This window comes from Arachis hypogaea, chromosome 7, assembly GCF_003086295.3.
Source record: "Arachis hypogaea cultivar Tifrunner chromosome 7, arahy.Tifrunner.gnm2.J5K5, whole genome shotgun sequence".
In the NCBI taxonomy this organism is placed as follows: domain Eukaryota; kingdom Viridiplantae; phylum Streptophyta; class Magnoliopsida; order Fabales; family Fabaceae; genus Arachis; species Arachis hypogaea.
In genome coordinates, this window is record NC_092042.1 from 75,652,367 (window position 1) to 75,672,657 (window position 20,291).

At 32.8% G+C, this 20,291-nt stretch overlaps 3 protein-coding genes across 5 annotated transcripts; 1 reads left to right on the forward strand and 2 right to left on the reverse strand.

The window, feature by feature from the left end:
• Nucleotides 1–497: 497 nt before the first annotated feature.
• LOC112703493 (major pollen allergen Ole e 10) lies at nucleotides 498–2,124 on the reverse strand. Its single transcript, XM_025754959.3, has 4 exons — nucleotides 1,854–2,124; nucleotides 1,168–1,196; nucleotides 832–1,066; nucleotides 498–717 (listed from the first exon to the last, which is right to left on the reverse strand). The coding sequence occupies exons 1-4, from the start codon at nucleotides 1,906–1,908 to the stop codon at nucleotides 692–694; spliced, it is 345 nt and encodes a 114-aa protein (XP_025610744.1). The 5' UTR covers nucleotides 1,909–2,124; the 3' UTR covers nucleotides 498–691.
• A 3,922-nt stretch (nucleotides 2,125–6,046) lies between these two features.
• On the forward strand, nucleotides 6,047–9,394 carry LOC112703496 (fatty-acid-binding protein 3, chloroplastic). Its single transcript, XM_025754965.3, has 5 exons — nucleotides 6,047–6,439; nucleotides 7,617–7,718; nucleotides 8,317–8,472; nucleotides 8,573–8,787; nucleotides 8,927–9,394. The coding sequence occupies exons 1-5, from the start codon at nucleotides 6,229–6,231 to the stop codon at nucleotides 9,083–9,085; spliced, it is 843 nt and encodes a 280-aa protein (XP_025610750.1). The 5' UTR covers nucleotides 6,047–6,228; the 3' UTR covers nucleotides 9,086–9,394.
• Nucleotides 9,395–9,422: 28 nt separating this feature from the next.
• Nucleotides 9,423–12,449, reverse strand: LOC112703495 (receptor-like serine/threonine-protein kinase At1g78530). Of its 3 annotated transcripts, XM_025754961.3 has the most exons (6): nucleotides 11,874–12,397; nucleotides 11,539–11,703; nucleotides 11,113–11,451; nucleotides 10,313–10,567; nucleotides 10,102–10,235; nucleotides 9,423–9,820 (listed from the first exon to the last, which is right to left on the reverse strand). In XM_025754961.3, exons 2-6 carry the CDS (start codon nucleotides 11,663–11,665, stop codon nucleotides 9,590–9,592), a joined length of 1,086 nt encoding a protein of 361 aa, XP_025610746.1. In that variant the 5' UTR covers nucleotides 11,666–11,703; nucleotides 11,874–12,397; the 3' UTR covers nucleotides 9,423–9,589. The 3 variants fall into 3 exon arrangements, with proteins under 3 accessions (XP_025610746.1, XP_025610747.1, XP_025610748.1); XM_025754962.3 differs by lacking the exon at nucleotides 11,539–11,703 and having other exon boundaries at nucleotides 11,874–12,449; XM_025754963.3 differs by lacking the exon at nucleotides 11,539–11,703 and having other exon boundaries at nucleotides 11,113–11,394; nucleotides 11,874–12,446.
• Between the last annotated feature and the right edge of the window lie 7,842 nt (nucleotides 12,450–20,291).

Here is a 20,291-nt window from a genome sequence, read left to right on the forward strand (position 1 = left end):
GCACAAATGTTGTCACCTGTAACGAGAATACTTATGCACCTTGTTGATGGGTTTGTGAACAGCCACCACCACCACCAAACTTGTAGTGCTACACTAAATTTAAGTAATCACGAGAGAGAAAGAAAAGTAGAGAATATATACTTAATTATTATTATTAATATTCAACTTAATTGTAATTATAAACATTATATATATCACAGGGATAATTTATCCTTTATTTTAGAGAGGGCATGGTAGCATTCACCCTTAAATTTTTAATCTAATTTTTAACTATAAATTAGTTAATATATAATTATTTAATGTGTTAAAAGTGTATAAAAGAGAGCATAAAAAATCCCCTTTAATGTGTCTTTTTAACAACTTTGCCTCATCCATTCCCTTTGTTGATCCTTTATTTAACCACAATTCAATAAAAAATTCTTTCCTCTTTCATTTTATTACTACATCGGATATCTATAAATTTATAAACGAAATTTAAAAATCAAGAGAAGGCAAAATTTGATTCATAAATATAATGCCGCGTATATATATGGCTAAATATCCATCCACTGGTTGAGAATGGCAACATAATAAAGATACAAGAACATTTACTAGAACAAGAAGAAGATTACAGCACTCCACCGGAATCCACTACCAAATTTTGCCTATGTATAAATATAAACCAAGGCGTATACTTCGGTAAACTCCATTTCTATGCATAAATGCAGTTACCATAACCTGCAATTAAATCAATCAATAAATAAATAAATAAAAAAGAAGAGAGCATGATCTTATATTGTCAACTTTTCATAAAATTATGTTTCCACCCATAAAGTAAAACGTATAACTTACTAGGGTCAGTAACAACAACTAGGCCAGAGGCTCTGAAATCACAGTTCCAATGGTTCCTTCCCCTTGATTGGTAATAGAGATTCATGGCTATGGATGCACGGTTGATGAGACTTTCAGGAGTAGAACAGGGACACCCTTTCTGCAGAATCTTGCAATCAACTTGAGAGCATGCATAGTTGATGTTGGACAAAAGTGTTGCTTGATCTGATGAAGGTTTAGCCACACACCATGTTTTCTGTCAAGTTCACTTAATTAATTAGGTCAAAATATCAATTTTAGTAACAAGTCTACATTTCTTTTTTTTTTTTCCTTAGAATGAATTTTGTTATGGTTTACCTGCCCATTAGCCTTGATCACATTCATACCTGCACAAATCAAAATAGGAAAAATAAGAAATGAAACTATTATTAAGTCTTGTTATTAGTGTATAATTTGAACTCCACAAAGAGTGATAGTTTGACTTGTTGATGTTGAAATTTATAGTAACAAAGGAAGATAAAAAATAATTTAGAAGGAAAAATAAAAAAGAAAATGAATTTTTTTACTAAAGATAAATAGGAAAATAACCAAATAGTAATTAATTCCAAAACCTATCTAAAACTACAGTATCTCTAATAGATCTAATAGTATCTAGCTGCATATGCTACTCAATGATGCTTCACTAATCCATTAATACACTATGAATTTTTAAGGCAAGAATTAAAGAAAATCCTGCATAGATCTGGAAAGCTTAGGTGAGAAATCACAACTAAACATAACACATTGAGGTGTTTAGATTTAGAGTTGAAAACAATGTGAACTTTAATTTAACCATGCAGAAAACGCATTATAAACCCACAAAGAACACAGATTCTTGTAATAATATAACAAAACCAAAAAAAAAAACGAAAACAGACCAATGTTGATGACTTGTTAAATTCGTTCTCAATATTCATATGAACAACAACAACAACCACCACCACCGAAATTCAGAACAGAAATCTAAGAAAAGAAAACACTAGCAGTTTTATACTGACACATACTTGATGTGATAGACAATAAGAACATGAGAGAAAGAAGAGCAGCAACTTTAGCCATGGTTATTTGTTATATAATGCTGTAGATGCTGGTTTGTAATGTACTTTTTTTCTGAAGTGAAATGCTGCTACTACTGAAGTGAGAGAATTATAGGTCAATGATGAAGAGAGAAAGAAGAAAGTGGGTATATGTATGTGTGTTAGAATTTAGAGTGTAAGAGGATAGGGGCCTTTATAAGTGAAAATAGGAATGGGATGGGTGAAAAAGGGAAAAGGCAGAGGGTCATGGTCAGCATAACGGCTACATTAACAGCTAACTAAGAGTCATCAGAGACGTTGGACAACTTAATTAATTAATTAATTAATTATTAATAAGAGTTTGTTATGGTGAGGAACCTCATCAAAGAGGAAAAGGTAGCTACAGTTAAAAAAAGAAAGGAGGTGGACAAACTGCACCTGGAATGCTGGCACAGGACTACAGGAGTACATGTTATGAAGGGTTACTTAGAATGTATTTCTGAATTCTGAGTTCGAGTTTTATGGCTATTTTAACACCGCCATGTTTTCTAGTATATTAAAAATCAATTATTCAAACATAATATATATTAAAATATAAAATATATATTAAAAATTAATTAAATAATAAACATATATAATAATTAATTTTTAATGTGTACATAATATTTTTTAGTAGATAGTTTATAAGAAGTTTTTATAAATTATGCTTAATAACGGAAAACTGCAGTTATTTTTCTTTTTTTTTTATTTTTTTTGAATAAAACTATAAATAATTTGACAACATTTTTTATTTTTATTTGCTATTATTGTTTCGCGTTATCAAAGAAAAGTATAAATATATTCCAGATTATTGTAAAAACAAGACATAATTATGTTTACTAAATAGAAAGGCTTACGTCTCTGAATAAAATAATTTATTATTATTTTTTTTCAGTAGTCAAGAAATTTAATTATACTTGCAATAAAAACTTAGAAATCTATTTAGTATTTTTACGGAAAATAATTTTATTTGTATATGTATTTGGTCACTACCTGTATGGTAAATACTAAATAGAGCAGCACTATCTAATATAGTGTAGTAGATGTAGATCAACACAAACTTTTATGAACAGAAAAGAAAAGGAAGTTGTGGATGCACGTGAAGTGCCATCAACTTCTGTGTATGTGTTGTGGCCAATGGCAGTGAAGGGTGTCTTTTGGATGCTTGCTTTTCTAGCTGCATAAACGGGCAATTATTGGAGAAAGAGAACCGTTATGCGTGACAATGTAAAACTGACCCACCATTGTTTTATATTATTCATTTAACGTTTTATTATAATGTTGTTGAACGGTCCTTGTTGCTAAAACATTATTATACTTTACTGCTATTACTGCTGTAACCTGTAAGTCATTAATCTTTGTTGAATGAGACTTGATTAGTAAGCTGAGTTAATTGGAATTTCTAAGGGGGAAAAAAAATCTAAGATAGCAGTAGTTTAGGTATGGTGGATGAACTCAATAAACTATTTATAGCAAATTGGTTTGGAATTTTGGTTTGGTTCGGGAAATCAATTCATTTTAAAATGTAATCAAACTAAACCATTTGGTTTGGTTGCTACTCAATTAGATCATATGATCAGGCATACCAAAACAGTTAGATCATATGATCAAAATGTGCTTTTCATGTCAGAAACTCAAAACTAGACATTAGATATATAATACAACCTTCTAAACCACATTCATTTTATCTGTTATTTTAATATAATTGAGCATAAATAGACTATTTAGAGGAATTTTTCATATTAAATTACATAATTTGGTTGAATTTTTTCTTTGAACCACAACTTAAATATTTAGTTCTCAATAAATAAATAAAACAACTAAACCTGAATTTTAAATTGTTTTCATATCTAAAGAGTTATTTTCATTCAACTATAGTTTCATATTATTTTTCTTCGCTAATTTTTTTTATTTCTTACGATATCTTCTAACTCAACAGGCCAAATACTATTTGTTGTAGATCTGAATTTTATTTAAAGATTTACCGCTGGCTAATAAATTGTTACAAACACAAAACGAGATTCAAATATCTAACACTTACTTAAAAAGACTAATAAATTAACCATTAGACCAATTCAAATTAATTTTTTAAAAAAAAATTAGTTTATTAATTCCTTTGGAGTTGGCAGGTCGGATTGGCCTTTATTTTGTGGCCATTTTATATTGAGACCTACCATTTACTTCTTTGCAAAGAATTTGTATTATTTTGAATTTTGATAGCGAAGAAAACGTTGGATTAAAAAATTAGATTAGTTCTAATTAATGAATTATCTAATGTACCAAAAAGAAATTGAAATAATTTTGACCTTAAAGAAAAACCAGGATTAGTTTTATAGGAAGAATTCTCTTAAGCAGTGAGCAGGGATGGATCCAGAAATGATACTATAGGGGGCCAATAACACATATAATATTAAAAATTATGTAAAAAAATTATATAATATAAGATGTATTACAAAAATATATTGACAAAGAATATATTTTAAAGTAAAAAGAAATATGTGTATACTTTTTACTAACGAAATGGTCGATTCTTCATATCATAAAATTCACCGATAATAGAATTTGTGTAAAATTTTTCAGTAATTTTCTTTTCAATATAATTAAAAGAAAATTATCAAGAAATTCATCTTTTATTTTGTTTTTAAGTTATTTTTCACAATATTCATAGTTGAAAAAAATCTCTTAATTGTAGCAGTTGAAACAGAGAGAATTAATACCAAATGAATAAAAAAAGACGGCTATAAGAAGAAAAAGAATTCACTTTATGATATTTAAAAATTTTTATTTAATTAAAAAATATTAGTAATAATATCTTTTTTAAATTTCTTTAATATTGTTACTTACTTTTTAGATATTAAAAATTATTAATATTTAAATTAGACTGAATTTTATTTATACTAGACTAAATACTAAATATTTTTTTAAAAAAAAATAAATTATACATAATAACTTATTACTCTTAAAAAAAGTTGGAGAAGCCGAGGCCGTCACTCGCCCCCTTATATCCGTCCCTAATAGTGAGTAATAATTATTTTGGACGTATGATTTCTAAATTATGCTGACTATTTATAAATCTGTTTATTAGTTATGATAAAGGATTAATATTTGTTGATCTCTTATAAAAATTAATAGACAAATTTATAATAAATTTCGAATTATTTTAGGAATAATATGCTTGAATAATATATTTAATATATAAATTAATTCTTTTTAAGAAAATTTAACCAATATTATTTTAAATTTTTAAATAATAAGTTCAACTAGAAAACCAGCTATCTCAATCAATATCAACATTGTTTTTTAAATTTTATTTTTAATTCATACTAACATGTAAATGAATATTTAAAATCACACATCAAAATCAAAAGAGTAGTTAAAATCACGCTAAAAAATTTTCAAAAATAAAAATAGAATATCCAAAGTTGGAGATGGTTTTGTTGAAAATAATGAGGGGATGAATAATATTTGTATAAAATTAAATTCAAATTCTATTAAGTGCGGATAAAGAAGAAAGTGAATAAATAAAAATTATTTTAAGAAAAAAACTTGTTTAGAATTAGCTATAAAAAATGGATTCCCTTTATTTCCTTTTAAAAAAGTTAGCCACTTTAGGGATGTACTGATGCACATGTGACTCATTTTTTTGGATATGAGAAGCATGTGTGTGTTGTGTATTACTGTAAAAAATGTAGGTGTTAGATATAAATACAAGAAAAAATTTTTTTAAAACATTCGATTTCTTTATAAAAAAAAATTAAGTTTTCGGACAATTTGATTAGTATGGAAGAGAAAATTTAAATTTTGATGAAGTCGGATCCTCTAATTTGTGTTTAAAACATTAAAAAAATTTAAAGTACACAAATCAGACTCTCCTATTTTTGCTCTTGACACCACAGTTGCATAAAATACTATACACTCCATATCTACATTTTACACCATTTTCTCTCGCACATCTAAATTAAAAAGTGCACAATATGTTACTTATTTAATATTTATAGAAAGACTTGTGTATTTTCTATTTTCGAATATGTTTTCGCAGAACAGCAAAAAGACGTAAATTCATATCCTTGTGAAATATGTATCAAATTTTAAATTCTAACTATCAAACTGAAAATTAAAAGTTAATAAATTATTTCAACAACACGACAGTTGGATTATCCATATCGAAACTCCGACGGAACAACCAAAGTAATAGATAGAAGTAGTGTCAGTTCCTGGTTGCTGTAATAATCTCAAAACATTCTTTCTACTTTCTATATTTTATTACTAACTAATTAACCTTTCCTCACACTCTTATTCCTATTACCTTAACAACAACACTAACATGCTTGGAACTATAACACCATGTCTTTCACCTTCCATCAATTTCCTTCCAAGATCTAATCATGTTCTCACAAAAACCTCAAACTCAATTCTTCCATTGAATCATGGCCACTGTGTCACTCTCTTTTCAGCTTCCCCTTTGCATTTTACTTTCTACAGGAGCTTTAGAAGACCCAACACTCTGTTCTTTGCAGAAACTGCTTCATCTGCTGGTTAGATTCTGTGGTCACTGCATTTATCTTCAACTTTTTATTTATTTATTTAATTTATCAGTAACCCTCCTTTTTAGTTCCAACTTTTTTTGCCTTAGTTTATTCCTTTAGTTGCTTCTTGGAATGCACTTGCCACTTTCTTGGGATTTTTCTTTTTAGAGTTCACTTTCTTGGGAAATTAACAATGCGTAAACGTGGAATCGTAAACTTTAATGTTAGACTAATGAGTAATACACTGTTTTAAAACAACGTCAAATCGGACAAAATGATAATTTATCAGACCTCTGTTGAGAACTTGAGATATATTAATTGTCTAATATACCATTTTATTCAAGTTTGATAGTTATTTCGAAAGACTCGGATATTTTTTTTTTTTTTTGGTCTTTAGAGGAAAATACATTTTGCATTTAATTTGTTGTTGCTTGTTGGCTAACTTGGTTATAGCGAAATTGATTTTTGAGATGCACAATAATCTTTTTCACTTGCTTCTAAGAACATGTGCAGCAAATATTCAACTTTAAGAACATGACCAATAAAGAAAAAAAGGGAAAGGGGAAACTGAGAAAAGTAGGAGATTCTGGGGCAAGTTTTTTTAATTCTTTGTTTGGGTTAGTTGCTGAGATTTATTCAAAGATGACAAAACCGAAGTGTCAATAGTGTGTGGTAAAGAGTTACCTAAAGTTGGTTGAGTTGTCCCAATTTTGCAGCACTAAACAAAAGGGAGAGATTTGAAAGAGGGAGAAAGCTGTTAGATTTGCTTTTTCTGAACACTTAACATTCTAATATTAAAATATGTTTTAATTCATGTGCCATCTTGTGTGATCCAATCACAAGAGATAGAATTCTAACTTGCTTTCAATAATAAAGAACATGTCGCTGTTATGGTGATTCTGCCAAACCAACTGCAGCTTTTTCAGTAAGATGAGTATGAACTTTGAATATTTGTCATTTTAGGAAACTTCACTGCAGCATGTTTTAACTATTTAGACTGTTAAAATGGCCTTATGTCCTTGAAAAAGAAAGTTTTGTGGCAGAGAGGTGGCTATGAAGTTTTTTAACAATTGGACTGAATATGATATAGTACCATAATTATATATATATTTGTTACTGTCTCTTTCTGTGTCTTGTTAACTGAAATTGAAAATTTACATGATTGGTTGGTAATTGATAACTGCAGCTACGAATGCTGAATACGTGGAGGAACCGGCAACAAATGTGAAATTTCAGACATCTTTGATGGTTCCGGGTTGCTCGGATTCATTAATTTTGCTTGGAACTGGTTAGTTTGTCGTTGTATCACATATTCACATGACTTTAGAAAATGAGGATGATATAAATGCTTTGAACAAGTGAAGAAAGGATCAAAAAGACTATAATTGGTATTGAACAATTATAACACATTAAAGGAAGTGTTATTCTTGTAAATAAGGAAATAATTCGGTTGATATCATCATGAACATACTTTTATCTTTTTTCATTTCATAGACATTAACTTTTGATTGTGATCATTACTGCCTTTTCGAAAAATTCATGTTATTGATGATAACTTTGTGCATAGATTCAAACTCTTTTAAGAGATTTTTGGTTAAAACTTTAATGTCACTCTGAAAAGATGTTATCAAAGTATTTTTCTTTGTTGGCCATTTGTTAAAGTTGTATATAATCATCAAATTTGTAACTAATTGGATGGGGAAATTAAACGTAATAAAATTATGAACTTAGATTTTTGTATATATTCTTTTTATCTTTATGGTTTTATTGTATATTTGTTGAAACTTTTTGTCTTCTCTTTTTGGTCACTGAGAATTGGCAACAGTAGAACTTAGTAAGTTCCAAGAAATGCTATGAGTTTTGATTAATAATAACAACAATTTCAGGATTCAGAGAGAAAGTTTTTGCAATCATTGGAGTCAAGGTCTATGCCGCAGGCCTATATCTGAATCAATCTATCATAAGTGAGTTGAATGTTTGGAAAGGGCAATCAAAAGATACAATTCAAGGAGATTCTTCTTTGTTCAAGACCATTTTCCAAAGTAATGAATCTACAAGTTGATTTCTTCATTTATTTTTACATTGCTAGAGTTACACAGAAAGAGATAAAGTTGATAAATACATGTATTTTTATGGTTGCAGCATCCCTTGAGAAATCATTGCAAATCATTCTGGTCAGAGATGTTGATGGTAAAACTTTTTGGGACGCCTTAAGTGACGCAATATCACCAAGAATTGTAGAACCTACAACTGCAGATGAATCTGCTTTGTCTGCGTTCCGCGATTTCTTCCTTAATCTTTCTCTTAGGAAAGGAACTTTCATATTTTTGACTTGGCCAAACCCCTCCAAATTGCTTGTAAGTTTGTTTTCCGTTTATATCTCCAGTGGATATTCGACTACACTATTTTTGAGCTATTGCAGCATGTACCCTATAGCTTCAATATTTCGCTTGCATGATACTATTCCAACTAAGTTTCTTGTGATTCAATTTTCAGGTTTCTGTCTCCTCACAGGGTCTTCCATCTGCAGTGGATGCTACAATGGAATCAACAAATGTAGCTTCTGCTTTGTTTGATGTATTTCTTGGTGATAATCCTGTCTCTCCCTCCTTGAAAGCTTCAGTGGCCGAAGGCTTATCGAAAGTACTAAAGTAGAGTATGGGTTCTAGAAATGGTTGTCTTTGAATATATTCAGTAGCTCCTACCTATTTTGTTCTAGTGTATATGTAAGCATGCTGTAAAGGTGTGCTGCGAGTTGGAAGTTCTTGGTTTCAAGTACTCTTTTTTTTTTTTCCTTCCCTCTTCTGAATCTACATATTTTGATTTGTCCATGGATATAAACTTTTTTCAATTTGCATGCTTAGATGGCTATGTTAGAGCCATAGAGGTACTACTTCTCTAGAAGGACACACTTTGTTAGTATATCAGTTCAAATATATGCTTCACTTGGTTAATGCATAAAAAGAATGTTATTTGTACAACTATAAAAAACCTGAGAGAATTAGTGAAAACCATACTATAACTGTTTTAGAAAAAAAATTGTTGTACAACTTTTGGTTTTCCAAATAACATTATTGCATTGCATATCAACATCTCTCTGTAGTTACAAAATAAAATCCTGTTGATGCTGAATTACTAATAGGAAAGGGCATCAAAACATTAGGGTGACATGTCATTAATTGTACATGGCAATGTTGTAGTAACATGTTTGCATGATACTGCTTGTTCAAGCAAGTTGACAACCTCAGCCATGTTTGGTCTATTCAAAGGGTCTGGTTCAAGACACTTCATTGCAATGTTGAACACCTTGTTTACCTCTTGCATTGGACAGGACCCTAAGCTACTGTCAAGAACTAATTCTTCTTTCTTCTCCTGAACAACAGCTTTCACCTGATACCCAATATTAACAAAATGATTCTTTATTAGGTAAGTTCTTATTCCAATACTGTATTAAACAAATGATGTGTTTCACAGCCAATCCAACTCTCAAACTGAACATGAATTGATTTAATGCTTTTTTTCCCCCCAGCTATAGTAGTTTTCATGATTTTAATCTCTATTTGATTTCTAATGTTTAAATGCAAGTAGAAAGAGAATTTAAACAACTCAGTGATTTCAAATTTGTCTATTAACATAATCACAAAAGGAAAATAACAATAATCAGTTCTTACCCATGTGACAAGCTTGGTTCCTTCTTCTACAAATGCTTCATCACTGGGTTTCTTCCCAGTTAAGAGCTCTAGTAATACCACTCCAAAGCTGTAAACATCACCTTTAACAGTTGCTCTTCCAGTATCGAAATATTCTGCATAAAAACATTTTGCAATTAGAACTAAAGTGTTGTGGAAGCTAAAATTGTGCTTAGCACATTTATGTCTGTACCAGGTGCCAAGTATCCAAAGGTTCCTGCCACCATTGTCGAAACATGAGTCTTATTCGGCTCCATCAACGTGGCTAATCCGAAGTCAGAAACTCGCGCCCCCATGTTTTGATCCAGCAATATGTTGCTTGATTTGATATCTCTATGGATAATGTGAGGGATGCAATCATGGTGAAGATATGATATTCCTCTAGCAGCACCTACAGCTACTCTATATCTTGTTGGCCAATCCAAATGCTTCTTCTCCTTTGATCTCCCTGCCATTGTATTCAACTTTGTAATTAATTAGAAAAACAAAATTCAGTAATCAATTGACTAGCTAAAAATTCTACAAAACCTTGGATGTAGCTGAAGAACATTCCATTTCTATCATTGGATCACATATTTTGATTGTTTTGTATAAGAAAATATGTTCATTACATCATCCAAATCTTAAAATTTTCACTTGGTCAAAAGAAAAAGCTACAAAAGGCACCCTAGTGCATGAGGCTACAACACTTGCTACCCTTATGACTTATAAGATCTAATATGAAAAACCAACAAATGTTTGCTCATATATAATCATTCATGTGCTTCCTCCTATCAGCTTAAATTTTTGAAAAACTAGTTCTATAACATAATATCAAAACTTCTATGATCGAAAAGTGTAGAGTTTGATCCTCGTTATCCCCCAAAAGAGAAAACAAAAATAGCATAAGGCAAAGAAAAATAGAAAAGGCGGCTTATACAAAAATTCAAACAAATCTAGAAGAAGCTCTTGCTCGAAGGAGCGTGTTAGAAATATAACCATTCATACACTTACCATGCAAAATGGAATCCAAACTTCCATTTGGCATTAGCTCAAATATAAGAAGATTGTAATGTGGTGCAATGTAATATCCATGAAGAGTTACAATATTCCGATGCTTTATGTCCGCCATCGCCTCCAACTCTCTCTCAAAACCATTGTCCCTCTCTTCTGATCCCCGGTTCAGCCTCTTCACGGCGAAGGCTACAGATTCATTTAGTCTTAGTTCATAAACCACTCCATAGCCACCAGATCCAATGATGTCTTTATTGCTCAGTTTTCGTGTCTTCTGTAAGACTGCATCGGATTTAAGAGATTGCAGCAATGAAGATCTAAAGATTACCATCTTTCCTTCTGTATTATCCAATCAATGTATGTTAGAAAGTCTTGTTTTCTCTCTAATTAACAAAGTAGGGGAAAAAGCACATTTTTTTTTCTAACCATTTTCATAAATTATGTGCTTTCTTTTCCATCTTTTGTAGAGAAGAACAGAGATCAAGATCTTGGATATCACGAAAGCGATGAAGCATATTGTTGTAGATAAGGCTATAACCAGGAACTTCCTCATTTTGTTGATACAAAAAATGATGCTGAAAATTGAAGATTCTGGAAACAAAGTTTGGTATTATGGTCTCAAAAAATTTGACAGAAAAATAAGAATTGAGAACATTTTGAAAGATTGCTACATGAAATGTGCAAAGTAGCATTTTTTTTCGCCTTTAGTTTCTTCTTAACTGAAGCAAAATCTCAAACAAGAAAAGAAGAAGAAAACTCACAGTAATTCTCTGTGGATTACTTTTTATAGATGATAACATTGTCCCTCGCTTTCTGCATCTATAAATTCTCTTCACATCTTGATGAATTGGACAAAAGTTCTTAAAACTTGTTCTGATCTCTTTTTCATGTTGGCTCTCTCATGAACTCTGAATTTTAGTTACCCTTTGAAGAATCTGCATCTTTGTCCACAATGGCCAGTGAAGAGAAAAGAGACATGGAAAGTTCATAACCACTTTCTCACTTATGAACCAGAAGAAGAAAGATCACAGAAGCTGATCATGAGGATAAGAATAAGAAAAATGTATAGTGAACGTTTTGAAAACTAAGGTACATTATTATTATTATGAAGAACAGTTTTGAAATGATTGAAGGTTTGAAATTAGAGGCCTAACTTTCTGGTTTTTTTTGTTGCGTATATTACATTGCTTGTTTGTGTAATCAAAACCATTATGGAGGTAAAGCATGTGTCATGCCACCCCAGTTAGCAATGTCCTTTATTGAAAAGAATAGATTGGTGTGTGTTGAATTGATTGAACATGGAACCTACCTGTCAAAAAGAACGTCTGTGTTACTATTCTCAGTGTGAACACACTTGGACTACTTCATCACCAATGCCACCAATGCCAGTGTAGTGATGGAAAAATTTCTCTCTTTTTTACCACCAAATTGGTCTCTTAACAATTTTTAATTGGATAATTTAATTTTCAACTAATTTTAATCACCAAATTAGTCAGTAATCTTCTCTTTTGTTAAATAAATAAATTCTTACAATAATTTTGGTAAAAAAAAATAGATAAATTAATTTCTGTCATTATTTAATAAAACATAAAACAAAACTTAATGAAAATTTTTAGATTAGTCTCTCTGTAAAGACAAACAATATGATGTAAAAATTGATTTGTCTAACAAAATAAAAGTTAAAACATTAATTTAATAATTAAAATTTATTGAGAAACTAAAATTTTTTATTAAAAATTTTTTAAGATCTAATTTGGAGTGTTACTTATAATTTAAATTGAAGACATGGGATAGAAAAATTTTACTAATCTATTAGAAGGGATAATAAAAGTGTTTTCAGTTTTTCGAACAGAATTAGTTAACTTTCTAAAATGTGAGAAAGAAAAAAAAGATTGTATGCTAATTAAAGTTGAATAATAAATAAATATGCTTTTTAAATATTTTGATTTCTACCCATAAGGATGAAAAAAGATTTACTTTAGTCTACTAGGAAAATCAATAACAATTTTAAGTTATATTAGTTTAATTTCTAGTAATCAAATGTGAATACAAGTTCAAAAAAATTGTCACGCATTGTCAAAAAAATTGTCATGCATCTGTCAAAGTTTGAAATTAAAATTTCATTTTCTTCTCCAGTATGAATGGATTTTGTTGTCATACCCGTGCTATGTTTATATGGGAATGTTCCTGACTTCATGGCTATTAAAGTAATAAAAACTCAAGAAAAGAGAGGACAGGGACAAAATAAAGTAGGGGTGGTTGGTCAGCTAGAACCTAGAAAAGTAGAAAACTGGCAAAATTTTTATTTTATTTTATATGTAATGATCTTGTGAATGCCTTTTCTGTCACCATATGTTATTCACCACTTGTCCTCTTTCCAGTTTATTTGGAGGATGGGAATTCATTTAAGCCAACGAGATACAGACTAAGTTAAAAACTTTCTAATTTTATTATTGGAAGAGAGATTGCGTTTTAATAAAACCACATGAATTTTTACATACAAATTCACATTCTTAAAAATTAAAAAGAAAATTAATTATTATAATATATTTTAATCCCTGAAATTCACGCGATTACTTATTTTGGTCTCTAAAATTCAAAATTACCTATAATGAATTCAAGTTTAGGCACCAATGTGGTCTCTCGACTCTTTTCGGTGATGACTAGGCAAACGGAGTGCTCAAATGACACCCTTCCTATCACGTTGGATGATGGGTAAACAACGTCGTTTATCCTTAACATCTAAACAAGCCAGAAATGTTGTCATTTTGTATATGAAGGGAGAAGAAATGATGGAGACCTAAAATGAAGTATTCGTCTTCTTCTCTACTTCTACTATTCTTCATTTCTAACTTGTTTGGACACCAAAGGTAAACGATGTCGTTTACTCATCATCCAGCATGGCAGGGAGAGTACAATCTCAACACTTCGTTTGTCTAGTCATCGTTGGAAAGAATTGAAGGACCATATTGATACCCGGACTTGAATCTGAAGGACCAACATAGGTTAACGGACTGCTGCTGGTGTTTAACGCCAGAAATGGCATTAAACGCCCTGGAGGGAGAGTTCACGTTCCTAGCCTGTGTCCCCTGCTAGCGTGAAACACTGGTTGGGATTTTAAATTTTAAAAAAAATGAGAAAAAATTGGTGAAGGGACTAGTTTGGTGCACGACATTTAATTTTAGGGACTAAAATGAGTCACTTAATATAAAATGGGGGACTAATTTGGTGCATATACAACGATGACATAATGGATGACACGTGGACGAATACTGTTGCGACACATGGCACAAACGGACACGTGGCCAAATAACATTGTGACACGTGGCACAACCATTCACGTCAGCATGCCACGTGTCACTGGTCACCACATCATCATACCATTATACGTGGCCAAATCTTGAAGTGACACGTGTCACTTATAGTCTATGTCATCATGCCATGTCATCACATCGTTAATGGAAAATAGGTCAAAGACTAATAAGATGCATTTTTTTCAATCTCAGAGATATAATTGATGCAATTAGAATCTCGGAAATGATTTTAGTGCATGACACTAATCTTAGGGACCATTTTAAAATTTAAATATGTGTTTAGTTGTTATCTCGTTGTCCAAGAAAAAAAAATTTTATGCCTAATTCTCTTTTAGGAGTCACAATAACATTCGGTGTGTGCTTATCAAACCAAATAGATTTGTCTGAGGTATATGCGCCTAAGTGGAAATCATCAGCATTCACTAAACTGCGGCTTTTATTTTATAGCTGTTGCTTCTAACATTTTATATGTATTTTCCCCTAACAACAAAAATTAAGATACAATTTATTTTATCGATTTTTAGTAAATTGATAGTGGTTTAATATCTAATAGTTTGGAAGCGAAATCTACTCTTCTTTACAGGTATCAATTTTTTAGAAGTGCATCAAAGTATCTTCGATTAGATTGGATTTAAAAATAAAGATAAATTAAACTTTATAAATTAAAGATGAAATAAAGGAAATAAAGTTTTTGAAAGAGAAATGGATTAAATGAAAAAAGGTTTGCGTTAAAATTAAAAGAAAGCAATAAAATGCCTTCGACAAGATCAAAGGACTTTGACTTGGAAATTAACAATGCAGGAATGTGAATTGGACAATGAAGATAAATAATACTTGGAATATAAATTTACTTGAAATGTAAAGTTTACAGAAAGATAACTTGAAAGAATGAAAAGATGGAAAGAACCCTACAGAAAAGTTACTCGATTGCAGATTCAGGAATTTCCTGGGATGTAAGTGTGCTTGAGTATTTTCTAAGTAAAAGTTCCAACCTTTATTCCCTAATACTTCCTAATATTTATAATCCACTTTAGGCAACTGCCAATTAATTACAAGATTACAACTTTGAATGCATTCTGTAAAACCCGGTCTAACCGTAATTAATTAAATAATAAATTAAATAGGAGCGAATATGGTTCAAAAATTTAGCAATCGGAATTTAATAATTTAAATATGATATTTGGATTCAGTGAATTTTTCTGATTCGAAAAACATAGTTTTCTGCGTAAAAACGCGCATTAGAATTTTGACCGGCAGTACCGACTGAAATTTGTCTGGTACTGCAGTTGAGAAATTAGTAAATGAGTTTAAGAAATTAGGAATTTTAATTAGGGAGGGTAGAAATATTTAAAGTGCGATTTAGAGTGCTAATCTTAAGGATTTTGACCCAAAATTGGGTAAACGGACAAAAATAAGTGAACCGGGTCTAAGTAGGCCCAAGACCCAACATATATAAACATTAGTTATGAACATTTCAGCTCATTTGCCCTAAAGAATGGGGTTTGGGGCGCTGAGTTGAGAAGAGAGAAGAGAGAAACCCTAACTCTCTTTGATCTTCAAATCATCATAACTTGAGCTACGGAGCTCCGATTGACGAGTCGTTTGCGGCCACGCATCGCTCTTCTCCTCCTTTACAATTATGTTTAAGTTCTATGATAAATAATCCTCTGTTCTCTTGTAAGACCCAAAACATTTGAAAAGTCTTTTTATAAGTAAGTCTCAAATCATATAGTTATTTATAGCCTTAATTTCAGAAATTATTTTATTAGAGATAATTATGGCAATTTTTGATTTATTGAATTTGAGACGAGTTATGATTATTATCCAATTTTATAATTATTGGGTTATTTTCTATATTTAAATTATAAAGTTGATAGTTATGAAATAATAAGGATTTTTATATGATATGGACTAAATAATCAATATTTTAATATATTGATATTGCTATTTTGGAAAATAGAGAAATTAATTATATTATTTCTAAATTTTGGATTTGGACATTTTATTGAAAATAAAGTGTGAAATTGATGAGCAAATAGTATTTTTATACACTATTATTGTTGAATTAGAATTTATTTCTAATTACTACATTATACCTATTTTTAAGTAAAATTACTAAACTGCCCCTAACCCTAATTTTCAAAATAAGGAAACCCTAACCCAGTAACCTGTTACCATGACCCGGTTCCCTTCCCACTCAACCAAGCAGCAGCACATGATTTTCCTTTCCTTTTTCCCTTTTCATGTGAGAGAGAGAGAGAGAGAGAGAGAGAGAGAGAGAGAGAGAGAGAGAGAGAGAGAGAGAGAGAGAGAGAGAGAGAGAGAGAGAGAGAGAGAGAGAGAGAGAGAGAGAGAGAGAGAGAGAGAGAGAGAGAGAGGGGCTGAGCTGCGACAGAGGAGAGTGAGGACGTCGCCACTCAGCTGGTCACCGCCGTCCATCCTCACTGCTGCCAGCTGCGTGTCCCCACCAAGCCGCCGAACCTGCCACGCATCGCCGCCGCCAATCTCGCGCCGCCACGGTCCCATCGAGCTTCTGCCAATACAGCACGAGACAGAGAGAGACCGATGGAGAAGAGGGCCGCGGAGGGGGAAAGAGCCGCCAATTGCAGTCGCCATTGGGTCCTTGTTCCTCGCCGTTGAAGGAGCTGCTCCCAGCCACGATGGTCGCCGATGTTTGCGCCGCTATTGTCGGAGAACCCGAGGAGGTGGAGGCGACACAACGGGAGAGAGGGAGTCGCCGTGGAGCAACGAGCTGCGTCCAGTCGCCGCCGACGCGCCACTGACCACCGCCGTTCCGCCGCGCCGAGGAATCTTTTCCTGCTAGGTCTGCCGCCGTCAAGAATGAAGGGAGGAGGAAATGGCATCGCGAGTCGGGGTTGATCCTTTTACGGCCGTTGGATCTGACTGGAGAAAGGAGCTGCATCTCTGTGATTCTGGCCGCCGGAGTGGTTGTGGCTGTCGAAACCACACCGGAGCTACTGCCGTTCACCGCTGCTGATGTCCGTCGCCGTTGCTGGTGATGGTTAGTTGAACCGCGGTCAGGAGAGGGTTTAGATCCACCCCTGCCGGAGTTTTGAGGCCACCGGAACCACCGCCGGAGCTTCTGGCTACTTCTGCCGTCGCCGGAAAAGTTGCCGGTAAGGGTTTCATTTGAGGTTTCTGCCTTTTTAGTTTTTGAGATGGTTTTAATGCTGTACGGTTCTTCCAGTTGATCCGCCGGAGCTTCTGGCCGCCGCCGGAGCTGTTGCCGGGCCGGTTCGAAATCGCAGTTGCCTCATTGTGTTGTTTCGGTAAGAAATTATGTTTCGAATGATCTCGTGTTAGTATTCTGTTGTGTTTGGTTAATGAATATGAGTTTTGATAACGTGAAAATCGAGTCCTGATTGTTGTATGTTGCGATTAGTGTTGCTATGGTTATTGCGAAAGTGACTGGGAGCTGAGGTTTTGATTGTCGTCAGTTCGGGTTGAGGCGGAAAGGACTCTGTAAGACGTTTGGATTATGGATTTACGTTTTGAGGTAGGGGCGCTTTCCAAAAACTATATTTTTATGTATTGGAATTATTACATATGGATACTGATGTGAGATATTGTGTATTTGGTGATTGTAATTGCCTTATGTATTATTTGATTGACTCGAATGATTATGGATGTTGGTTTGGCTGAATTGTTGTGCGGCTTTGTGAAATGTAATGTTTTAAAGTTGATTCTTTAAAGATTTGAAATCTGAGTTTAAACCGTTGAGGATTGGTTTGAATTGAGTCAATTATTTCAATGATGTGAAAAGTCAAATGCACTTTTGAATTTAGCATGGTTTATTTTAATTGACTTGGTTCTGGACAAATGATTTATTGCCGAAATGATTCTTTAAAGCTTTGGAAATGAGTTAAATCGATTAATATTGAGTTGATTTTGAAATGGTATCCTTGAGATACGCCACTAAGGCGATTGTTGGATTTAGCCTGCTTTGAATTGATTTCTGGTTTTGTGTTGTTGAAAAGGAATGAGGAACGATTTAGTTGGGATCCGAACCGGGTGGTAAAAGTCCAAGTTTTACGGGAGGTGCTACCGAAATTTTTACAAAATCCTAGTCTTGTTTGAAAAGTTATTTAAAAAGGGTTGGATTTGAGATTTTGTATTATTTGATTTATTAAGAGAATATTGATGTTTTCAAGCTTAATTTATTTAGTGAACTTTATGCCTTGAGTTTGACTTATTTAGAAATGAACTATTTTTACCGTTTGAATCACTGAAGGAAAGAATGATGCTCTAGTATTGATTTCAATATAAAAAGGAGCTTTTAGTGATTTTAAAGGAATCTAGACTTTTGATTGAGTAATTAAGTTTGAGGCATTTTGGAAGAGTTAGAAAAATGGGTTCCAAAAAGAAACCTGAAAGTGGTTTGATTCAAATGAACCGGTTCCGTTTCAAATGAGTTGATTTTTGGACCGGGTTGGAACTTGTGATTTTGTATGGCCGGTTTTATAGTAAATTCAGTTTTATTTACATGAATCGAGAATCTATGATTTTAAGAGTTTCAATGAATTTTAAGGAATTGATATAGGTTGACCTTCCCTAAAGACTTGGGACTCTGCCGAGAAACTTTTGTTATAAAATTCCATTGTTGGATGGATGATTTTGAATACTTTGAAATAAATCCTTAACTTGCCATGGTTTTGGAAGTTTTGGAAAGAGAATGCCGAGAGTGGCTTTGTTTTAAAAAGGGAACTCACTTTGAGTAAATTTGGCTTATGAGCCTGGGATGATTTGAGAAATGAGATCTTTAAAGCCAAGGTTGAAAAGAGTTGAAATTTGATTTCAAAGTGAAATAGCTTGAGAAAAGTGAGTTATGGCTTAAATGCCGGTTTTATGAATTTGATGATGTTGAATGGTGGAATTACTGTTTTGTTATGGGCCGGAATGGCTGTGTATGATTATGAATATTGGCTGGTTCTGGATTGAACCGTGAGCCAGAATGGCTGTGTGTGATATTGATTTATGGCTGATTGCCGAATGAGTTGTGGGCCGTATGGCTAATTATGAATTATGAATTTAAGCCGAAGGGCTGTATTTGTTGATAAATTGGCTAGTTCTGGATTGAATCGTGAGTCGGATGGCTGAGATGGATGGTGATCCATGGTTGAGTACAAATGCATGTATGCAATTGAATGAATTGTGAATTTAAGCCGGATGGCTGAGATGAATGTTGTATGCGAGTATGCTTGTGTTTTCTCTCTGGTTGTAAGGGTGACAGGGCACCGATACCCTCTAATGACGACAGGGCGCATATACCCTCTAATGGCGACAGGGCACAGATACCCTCTAATGGCAACAGGGCGCAGATACCCTCTAATGATAATAATGCGCAACAGAGAGACTGTGCCCGGGTTAGCTACCGGACACGTCGGGTTGGCTTGGTAACCGACAGATGATATCATCAGCCACTAGGGACAGGCATGCATCATATGCATCTATGTGACATTGTTTGGGTGTGCATATTGTACTTGGTTTGCCTTTGTGATTAACTGCTAATTGTTCTACTTGCTGTAACTGTTTGTTTATGCTTGAACTTCCTATCTGTGTTTGCAATTGGGACTCTGTTGGATCGTGGTGATTTGGTTGATGGTTGGATTGTTTGGGCCTAGGGCCATGGTTGAAATGATATGGACCGATGGTTGATTTCGGTTTTGTGTTTCTGATTTGGAAAAGTATGAAAGGCTATTTTGATTCAGCATAGATAAACCATTTTGAAAGGCTTTTGAGCTTTTGAGAATTGAATGGTTCCTCTTTTAGAAAAGGTTTCCGGCTTTACTTTTATTGAAAACCGTTGTTTTTGAAAAGAGGCATAAGATGGTTATTAATCACTGG

Coding starts and splice junctions, on each gene's coding strand:
- LOC112703495 (XM_025754961.3), bottom strand. CDS start 11,665: ATGAGGAAGTTCCTGGTTATAGCCTTATCTACAACAATATGCTTCATC. Junction 11,452..11,538: donor GCACATAATTTATGAAAATG/GTTAGAAAAAAA, acceptor TGGATAATACAG/AAGGAAAGATGGTAATCTTT. Junction 9,821..10,101: donor GAACCAAGCTTGTCACATGG/GTAAGAACTGAT, acceptor ATTGGGTATCAG/GTGAAAGCTGTTGTTCAGGA.
- LOC112703493 (XM_025754959.3), bottom strand. CDS start 1,908: ATGGCTAAAGTTGCTGCTCTTCTTTCTCTCATGTTCTTATTGTCTATC. Junction 1,067..1,167: donor TGATCAAGGCTAATGGGCAG/GTAAACCATAAC, acceptor TGAACTTGACAG/AAAACATGGTGTGTGGCTAA. Junction 718..831: donor AGTTGTTGTTACTGACCCTA/GTAAGTTATACG, acceptor ATTTAATTGCAG/GTTATGGTAACTGCATTTAT.
- LOC112703496 (XM_025754965.3), top strand. CDS start 6,229: ATGCTTGGAACTATAACACCATGTCTTTCACCTTCCATCAATTTCCTT. Junction 6,440..7,616: donor AGAAACTGCTTCATCTGCTG/GTTAGATTCTGT, acceptor TGATAACTGCAG/CTACGAATGCTGAATACGTG. Junction 7,719..8,316: donor ATTAATTTTGCTTGGAACTG/GTTAGTTTGTCG, acceptor CAACAATTTCAG/GATTCAGAGAGAAAGTTTTT.